General features: G+C 40.4%; 1 protein-coding gene across 1 annotated transcript in view; it reads left to right on the top strand.

Moving 5' to 3' along the window:
- LOC138039765 (uncharacterized) overlaps positions 1–4,550 on the top strand; it is a 13,006-nt gene extending 8,456 nt beyond the window's left edge. Inside the window, exons 11-15 of the mRNA XM_068885613.1 lie at positions 50–131; positions 872–935; positions 1,107–1,154; positions 1,624–1,671; positions 4,470–4,550. Of these exons, the coding sequence (XP_068741714.1) occupies positions 50–131; positions 872–935; positions 1,107–1,154; positions 1,624–1,671; positions 4,470–4,550 (323 nt within the window). The remainder of the gene's footprint in view (positions 1–49; positions 132–871; positions 936–1,106; positions 1,155–1,623; positions 1,672–4,469) is intronic.
- The last annotated feature ends 5,450 nt before the right edge of the window (positions 4,551–10,000 follow it).

The raw sequence follows: 10,000 nt of genomic DNA, 5'->3' as shown, positions 1-10,000 counted from the left end.
AGCAATCCAGTCAGTTTAAGTTGTTAAGTGCTGATATATTCCTTGGTAGGAAACACAGAGGACCTAGCCACCAACCTTACTGCTGCAGTGGAGGATGCTATTCAGGCATCAAGTATTGTAAGATCACAGAGGTTAGATCGTCTTGTTATTTTCATATATAGAGAGTCACAAACTTTAAGTTAGTTTTAAACTTCATTGTTTCATTCGTCCACCCCCAGTTTTTTTCCTCTTACTTTAACCCTTCTGTTATCCTGTCCATCTCCTTTGATCACTTCGGTCATTCACATCGAGAGCAAATACAAAAGACGCAATTGAAATTAATAAAATTATTATATGGCTAGTGTTTCTGGTCAATATACGCACACTCTGATTGGCTAAGAACAGCAAAACACTCAGGGAGCATTATTCTCCCGTAATGCCAACGGGCCGATTATGAATAACCGGTATGCAAATCATTATTTTTCTTCTTTAGAACCGTTCTGTAAGCCATAATTAATAACAAATAACTTTTTTTGTGACCATTTGGTTGTTACAGCAAAAATATGAAACCCTGGCCGAGCTGTAATGACTTTGCTGTTGCTCTGTCAATATGGCCAGGCCTGAGTTTAAGATTTTGCCTGAATGACTTCACTCTCGGTTAGTGATTAGTTCTTAAATTTAAAAATGCTAGTGATGTAAATGGAATGCTTAGCATAATTATTGGAGAAACAGTGCATTGGAATAGACATTAGTCAGGAGGGACAATAATAAAGTGCATTATAAGAATCTACATTTATTATTAGTATGACAACATTGCCTAGCAATAAAATTTAATATTCATGCACCAAACCATATGAACTCCTCTAATAAAAGGTATTTCAATGAACTGCAGAGAGCTCTTGCAGCAACAGCGAGAGTTGAAACAGAGGCAGGACAAAGAATATTCAGAGCTATTGGTAAGGGCATGTGTAGTACAGCAATCGTACATGTAAGGTATGTACCCCCACCCCCTTCCTTTTTTCATTCATGTCACAAGAGAACATCCCCAAACTCAAAAAAGAAAACACTTTTTGTTATATCAAAGTGCAGTGAACATGCTGAGGCCTAGTTGCATTTAAATATTTTAGGAAAGGGAAAACGTGAGAACACAACAGGACCAGCAACAACAAGTACTGGTAAAAATAAATATTACAGCATTTATCTCCTTTTACTAGCTCATTGCATAACATTTTGCATATACTGATTTCTGAAGGGTGACATGAAAGTCCCCAAAGACCCTTCTGTGGAGCCTATGAAGTGTTGAGTTAAGACTAGACTTGAGTCTGTATGTACATGTAGTTTACACTAACGTCTGGTCTTTTAGGTAACTTTGAAAGTCTTCTGACATTGGTAGGGCTGATATTGTTCTGATGGGTCTTTACTTTCAAGTCACCCATTTCAATGCAAGAACAAAATTAACAAGAAAACCGTTTTTTTTTTACAGAACATTACATTTTCTTGATTTAGGCAAAATGTGATTTGAAATGTGAAGGATAATTGTTATGTAGTGATGACAACAGTGATTTACAGTAGTGCCTTATTTCTTTGCAAGAAAATTATTTTAAGTTGCGTTTGTTTCATGAGACATTAATGTTAATTTTTCAGGAGAATTCAGAAAGTGAATTTGATAGGACGGTACAAGATACGGAACAGGTCTTGCATTCTTTTTAGATAAACAGTATCTCTTGTAGAGATTCTGGGCATAAAATAGTAGTTTTTTTCCTGACAGAGGAGTGTTGTAACATAACATGACAACACAGCCACGGTCTTTTTTTGCAGCCAAAGCAAATGTCTAACTAATTAGACCAAATAGATAGATACATATATATGTATGTATATATAACATGAAGAATTGCCCTGAGCGGGATTTGAACCCACGTCCCCCTGAATACCGGTAGGGTGTGATGACCACTACACCATCAGGACAACCACGCTGGCAACGCAGCTATCGAGACAGTGAATTGGCCTATCGTGAGTATCCCGGGATTCTTTCATGGGTGGGATGGGAAAGCCTAAACCCCTTCATAGCCTTAAACCTAAGGATCGACTAACGATTCACAGGCAAACACCAACTTAGGCATCAGCTAATCAGAGGGATCAAGTTAATGATGCAGGCTTATTTATATAGACCGTAGAATGAAGAAATGAAACCCATCCCTTAAATCAACTGATTAATTGTGTCGAATGAAAAACATGAAGAATTGCCCTGAGCGGGATTTGAACCCACGTCCCCCTGAATACCGGTAGGGTGTGATGACCACTACACCATCAGGACAACCACGCTGGCAACGCAGCTATCGAGACAGTGAATTGGCCTATCGTGAGTATCCCGGGATTCTTTCATGGGTGGGATGGGAAAGCCTAAACCCCTTCATAGCCTTAAACCTAAGGATCGACTAACGATTCACAGGCAAACACCAACTTAGGCATCAGCTAATCAGAGGGATCAAGTTAATGATGCAGGCTTATTTATATAGACCGTAGAATGAAGAAATGAAACCCATCCGGTAAATCAACTGATTAATTGTGTCGAATGAAAAACATGAAGAATTGCCCTGAGCGGGATTTGAACCCACGTCCCCCTGAATACCGGTAGGGTGTGATGACCACTACACCATCAGGACAACCACGCTGGCAACGCAGCTATCGAGACAGTGAATTGGCCTATCGTGAGTATCCCGGGATTCTTTCACGGGTGGGATGGGAAAGCCTAAACCCCTTCATAGCCTTAAACCTAAGGATCGACTAACGATTCACAGGCAAACACCAACTTAGGCATCAGCTAATCAGAGGGATCAAGTTAATGATGCAGGCTTATGATGAAGGGGTTTAGGCTTTCCCATCCCACCCATGAAAGAATCCCGGGATACTCACGATAGGCCAATTCACTGTCTCGATAGCTGCGTTGCCAGCGTGGTTGTCCTGATGGTGTAGTGGTCATCACACCCTACCGGTATTCAGGGGGACGTGGGTTCAAATCCCGCTCAGGGCAATTCTTCATGTTTTTCATTCGACACAATTAATCAGTTGATTTAAGGGATGGGTTTCATTTCTTCATTCTACGGTCTATATAAATAAGCCTGCATCATTAACTTGATCCCTCTGATTAGCTGATGCCTAAGTTGGTGTTTGCCTGTGAATCGTTAGTCGATCCTTAGGTTTAAGGCTATGAAGGGGTTTAGGCTTTCCCATCCCACCCATGAAAGAATCCCGGGATACTCACGATAGGCCAATTCACTGTCTCGATAGCTGCGTTGCCAGCGTGGTTGTCCTGATGGTGTAGTGGTCATCACACCCTACCGGTATTCAGGGGGACGTGGGTTCAAATCCCGCTCAGGGCAATTCTTCATGTTTTTCATTCGACACAATTAATCAGTTGATTTACGGGATGGGTTTCATTTCTTCATTCTACGGTCTATATAAATAAGCCTGCATCATTAACTTGATCCCTCTGATTAGCTGATGCCTAAGTTGGTGTTTGCCTGTGAATCGTTAGTCGATCCTTAGGTTTAAGGCTATGAAGGGGTTTAGGCTTTCCCATCCCACCCATGAAAGAATCCCGGGATACTCACGATAGGCCAATTCACTGTCTCGATAGCTGCGTTGCCAGCGTGGTTGTCCTGATGGTGTAGTGGTCATCACACCCTACCGGTATTCAGGGGGACGTGGGTTCAAATCCCGCTCAGGGCAATTCTTCATGTTTTTCATTCGACACAATTAATCAGTTGATTTAAGGGATGGGTTTCATTTCTTCATTCTACGGTCTATATAAATAAGCCTGCATCATTAACTTGATCCCTCTGATTAGCTGATGCCTAAGTTGGTGTTTGCCTGTGAATCGTTAGTCGATCCTTAGGTTTAAGGCTATGAAGGGGTTTAGGCTTTCCCATCCCACCCATGAAAGAATCCCGGGATACTCACGATAGGCCAATTCACTGTCTCGATAGCTGCGTTGCCAGCGTGGTTGTCCTGATGGTGTAGTGGTCATCACACCCTACCGGTATTCAGGGGGACGTGGGTTCAAATCCCGCTCAGGGCAATTCTTCATGTTTTTCATTCGACACAATTAATCAGTTGATTTACGGGATGGGTTTCATTTCTTCATTCTACGGTATGTATGTATATATATATATATATATATATATATATATATATATATATATATATATATACATACACAATATGTAGACAGTGTGCCCACCCGGTTGTCACCATTATAATGGCTTTATGGCAACTCCTGAACTTGGGCACAGGATGTACGATATACAAGTGGGCAGATGGAGCTGGATGGAGGGGTCTTGAACATTCAATGCTACTCGGAGTTTCATGCTTCTTGGGAAGCAACATATATATTTCCAATAACAGTAGCAAAGTTCTACAGTGTTGTGACGCAATATAGCTCCTCAGTAGGGCCTGATAAATAAGTGGTGTAAGTTTTTTTTTTTTTCTAGGTAAGACAGAAGAGACTTCGTTTCTTGGAAAAAGAGGTAAGTAACATTATGGGGAATTTTAAGAGAACATCCATTAAGTAACGCGTGACAGTCCACTATGCCAACATAACAAAACGTTGTAATTACTGTATAATTCAGGGAATTCAACTTGTTATGGCTAAATCATTGCTACATTTTCACTATTTCAAGTTAACTTACAACGTTGTAGCACCAGAATCAGCATATATTAAAACGAGAACCAAAAAAAAGAATTAATTTTTGGGCCACCTTTGGTTGTATAAGGTTAAATGGAGATATAACTTTATTTTCTCCAGGTTGAACAGTCAAAACGCCCGCGAGAGGACATTTATGACAATGACAATGATGAAGATAGCAGCAGAATAGTAAGTGCCCATCATACGTTCTGTCTATTACAGAAGGTTCTCACCTGACGTAACAGCAGCCATATTGGTGCACAGAACAATAGAGAAAAAAAGTCTTTTGGGAATTTGACTTTATTATCATGCAAAACATGAGCCATAATTTGATATTGTTTTGTGCACCAGCATGGTCGTCTCATCACGTGACTGAAAGCCATTTATATTCTTTTGCTTTGCTCAGCGTTCTGTGGCTCCAGCATTCGCTATCCTTACCAACGGACTCACGCTGCTCGGTAACAACATGTTTTAAACATAAAGTAATCTTCTGCTTTGGTTTTCAAGCTAATATTCAGCCATAATGATAACAGTTTACTATACGGGCTTTAATTCATGTCCATGAGTCAGGATAAGGGTTAAAGGGTTCGTATTAATTTTCATTACTTTTGTTTTCCAGGTAACATTCCCAGGCATCAACAGGGACAACATTGCCAGTCAATAATTATTATTAAAATTAATATTTATTTACTATCAGTGATAAGAATATTCCCAGTTACAACTCCTGGTGTTCTAAGAACACGAAGAACTGGGCATGGGACAATAAACTTACACGAGTTTGTCCTCTGAAAGATGCAATTCAGGGGGCATAGGAAGGGCCCTATATACAGCTTTCATGAATTCACTGTTTCCTTGTTTTAAGGTGTAAACGAAGATGGCTCAGTTTTTGTAAACGAGCTCATACTCGGACTCGAGTTCAGTCTATTTGCCTTATGTTGCATTTCATTCTCTCGAATCAAGCCTTCCTGGTGTTTAGGAAATACCGGTAATGTGAAAATAGAGAAAACATGTTTTTAATTGTTTTTTAGCTAGAAATGATGATCCACGGGTACTATTTGTGTATGCTTTGATGGAATAGTTTTGCTAATAAGCGCATGACTTGTTCTAATATAAAAAATAGTTAATTTTCTGATACCAAGGTTTTCATCTCGCTAATCTTTTCGTTGGATGCAAAAAACAAAAATAAAACTTCTAATAATAAATACGTGAATCAGCAAAACATGTTAAAGAAGATAAATAAACCTTGGGATACTAGAGTGCTAGTCAAGTTTGCTTCAATAACATTCCTTGAGGGCAACCCGTATAAAGGAATACCCTTTCCACTGCCAATGGCGAGGTTCATTGCCCGAGCAAAATGACAATTAAGAGATATTAAGCTATTAAACTGCAGTTGTATGATTCAAAACATCATCCAACCATTCCTTGGTGTTGCTCGTTGGGGTTGCCACGAAAGGCGTTACATTGAGGGGTTGATGAAGTCTTACATTCGGGGGTTAGAAACGCATTCAATTTATTCTTCCATTCAGGGATAAAAAACGTCTTACATTATAAAGTGTTTACTTCCAGGGGTTACAAATCCTTACGTCAAGGAGTTATAAATCCTTACGTACGGGGGTTATTACGTCCAGGCGTTATAAAACCTTACGTTCAGGGGTTAGATCCTTACGTTCTGGGGTTATAAATCCTTACGTCCAGGGGTTATAAAACGTTACGTTCAAGGGTTAAAATCCGTACGTTCTGGGGTTAAAAATCCTTACGTCCAGGGGTTAAAATCCTTACGTTCTGGGGTTAAAAATCCTTACGTCCAGGGGTTAAAATCCTTACGTTCTGGGGTTAAAAATCCTTACGTCCAGGGGTTGTAAATCCTTACGTCCAGGGGTTAAAAATCCTTACGTTCTGGTGTTAAAAATCCTTACGTACAGGGGTTATAAAACGTTACGTCCAAGGGTTAAAATCCTTACGTTCTGGGGTTAAAATCCTAACGTCCAGGGGTTAAAAATCCTTACGTCCAGGGGTTAAAAAACGTTACGTCCAGGGGTTAAAAATCCTTACGTCCAGGGGTTATAAATCCTTACGTCCAGGGGTTAAAAATCCTTACGTTCTGGGGTTAAAAATCCTTACGTCCAGGGGTTATAAATCCTTACGTCCAGGGGTTATAAAATCCTTACGTCCAGGGGTTATAAAACCTTACGTCCATGGGTTAGTTATCCTTACGTTCTGGGGTTAAAAATCCTTACGTTCTGGGGTTAAAAATCCTTACGTCCAGGGCCCGGTTGTTCGAAAGCCGATTAACTTAATCCAAGATTAGCGTAAACTTTTGTTTCATGTTTTCAACTTTTTGGTTAAAGGTTCTTTTGCTTATTTTTGTTTTTCAAGATCGGCATCTACTAATGAATTTATCCGAATATCAGCGTCGAACAGCATTTGGGAGTAGAGAAATAAACTTCTTGGTTAATTTTTAATCTGGGATTAGCGTTAATCGGCTTTTGAACAACCGGGCCCTGGGGTTAAAATCCTTACGTTCTGGGGTTAAAATTCCTTACGTCGAGGTGTTGTAAATCCTTACGTCCAGCGGTTATAAAACCTTACGTCCATGGGTTAAAAATCCTTACGTTCTGGGGTTAAAAATCCTTACGTTCTGGGGTTAAAATTCCTTACGTCCAGGGGTTATAAAACCTTACGTCCATGGGTTAAAAATCCTTACGTTCTGGGGTTAAAAATCCTTACGTTCTGGGGTTAAAATTCCTTACGTCGAGAGGTTGTAAATACTTACGTCCAGGGGTTAAAAATCCTTACGCTCTGGGGTTATAAAACCTTAGGTCCAGGGGTTATAAAACGTTACGTCCAGGGGTTAAATCCTTACGTTCTGGGGTTAAAAATCCTTACGTCCAGGGGTTATAAAACCTTAGGTCCAGGGGTTATAAAATCCTTACGTTCTGGGGATAAAAATCCTTACGTCCAGGGGTTGTAAATCCTTACGTCCAGGGGTTATAAATCCTTACGTTCTGGGCTAATAAAATCCTTACGTCCAGGGGTTATAAAATCCTTACATTCTGGGGATTTACGTCCAGGGGTTGTAAATCCTTACGTCCAGGGGTTACAAATCCTTACGTTCTGGGGTTATAAAACCGTACGTTCTGGGGTTATAAATCCTTACGTTCTGGGGTTATAAATCCTTACGTCCAGGGGTTATAAAACCTTACGTCCATGGGTTAAAAATCCTTACGTTCTGGGGTTAAAAATCCTTACGTTCTGGGGTTAAAATTCCTTACGTCGAGGGGTTGTAAATACTTACGTCCAGGGGTTAAAAATCCTTACGCTCTGGGGTTATAAAACCTTAGGTCCAGGGGTTATAAAACGTTACGTCCAGGGGTTAAATCCTTACGTTCTGGGGTTAAAAATCCTTACGTCCAGGGGTTATAAAACCTTAGGTCCAGGGGTTATAAAATCCTTACGTTCTGGGGATAAAAATCCTTACGTCCATGGGTTAAAAATCCTTACGTTCTGGGGTTAAAAATCCTTACGTTCTGGGGTTAAAATTCCTTACGTCGAGGGGTTGTAAATACTTACGTCCAGGGGTTAAAAATCCTTACGTTCTGGAGTTAAATACGTTCTGGGGTTAAAAATCCTTACGTCCAGGGGTTATAAAACCTTACGTCCATGGGTTAAAAATCCTTACGTTCTGGGGTTAAAAATACTTACGTTCTGGGGTTAAAATTCCTTACGTCGAGAGGTTGTAAATACTTACGTCCAGGGGTTAAAAATCCTTACGCTCTGGGGTTATAAAACCTTAGGTCCAGGGGTTATAAAACGTTACGTCCAGGGGTTAAATCCTTACGTTCTGGGGTTAAAAATCCTTACGTCCAGGGGTTATAAAACCTTACGTCTAGGGGTTATAAAATCCTTACGTTCTGGGTATAAAAATCCTTACGTCGAGGGGTTATAACCCCTGGACGTAAGGTTTTATAACCCCTGGACGTAAGGATTTTTAACCCCAGAACGTAAGGATTTAACCCCTGGACGTAAGGATTTTTGCCCAGAACGTAAGGATTTATAACCCCTGGACGTAAGGATTTATAACCCCTGGACGTAAGGATTTTTATCCCCAGAACGTAAGGATTTTATAAATCCTTACGTTTTGGGGTTAAAAATCCTTACGTTCTGGGGTTAAAAATCCTTACGTTCTGGGGTTAAAAATACTTACGTTCTGGGGTTAAAATTCCTTACGTCGAGAGGTTGTAAATACTTACGTCCAGGGGTTAAAAATCCTTACGTTCTGGGGTTATAAAACCTTACGTCCAGGGGTTATAAAACGTTACGTCCAGGGGTTAAATCCTTACGTTCTGGGGTTATAAAATCCTTACGTCCAGGGGTTATAAAATCCGTACATTCTGGGGATAAAAACCCTTACGTCCAGGGGTTGTAAATCCTTACGTCCAGGGGTTACAAATCCTTACGTTCTGGGGTTATAACCGTACGTTCTGGGGTTATAAATCCTTACGTTCTGGGGTTATAAATCCTTACGTCCAGGGGTTATAAAACCTTACGTCCATGGGTTAAGAATCCTTACGTTGTGGGGTTAAAAATCCTTACGTCCAGGGGTTAAAATCCTTACTTTCGGGGGTTAAACTCCTTACGTTCTGGGGTTAAAAATCGTTACGTCCAGGGGTTATAAATCCTAACGTCCAGGGGTTAAAAATCCTTACGTCCAGGGGTTAAAAAACGTTACGTCCAGGGGTTAAAAATCCTTACGTCCAGGGGTTATAAATCCTTACGTCCAGGGGTTAAAAATCCTTACGTCCAGGGTTATAAAACTTCCAGGGCTATATATCCTGTGTGTATTTATGTGTTCTTTCGTTAGGGGACTATAAATCCTTACGTTAAGGGGTTATAAATACTCACGTCCGAAGGTTGTATTACGTTAAAGGGGTTGTGACATGTACGTGTAGTCGCTATGTAAGTGAGACGATTTACATAAGGGGGTTTTTATTTATTTTTTGTGTTATTCTTATATATGGCTCTGTGCCCAGCTGACATGGAAAGTAGCTAGTTTATTTTAGGAATATTTTCTGGCAAAAGATCGGTTTTTATCTTTGATTGTTCTGCCGACTGCTTGCGAAAGGTTACAGCGCAGACCTTTAGCTTGCTAAAGGGGAAGTGTCTCTGTCAATTTTCAAAACACTAAAAGAAGTGTTTGCATCAATGAAGATCAAAAGATAACAGTGTAGTTTTGTTGCCAACAACCTCTGAAGTAACCTGCGATCAGGCGTACTTTTCTTTTGACAGGGCGGAAAAGGTACGGCGTACCTTTTCCACCCTGTCAAAAGAAAAGTACGC

Source organism: Montipora capricornis, chromosome 3 (genome assembly GCF_036669925.1).
Source record: "Montipora capricornis isolate CH-2021 chromosome 3, ASM3666992v2, whole genome shotgun sequence".
Taxonomy (NCBI): Eukaryota; Metazoa; Cnidaria; class Anthozoa; order Scleractinia; family Acroporidae; genus Montipora; species Montipora capricornis.
Note: the sequence above shows the minus strand (reverse complement) of the source record. Positions and strands in the feature narration are given on the sequence as shown.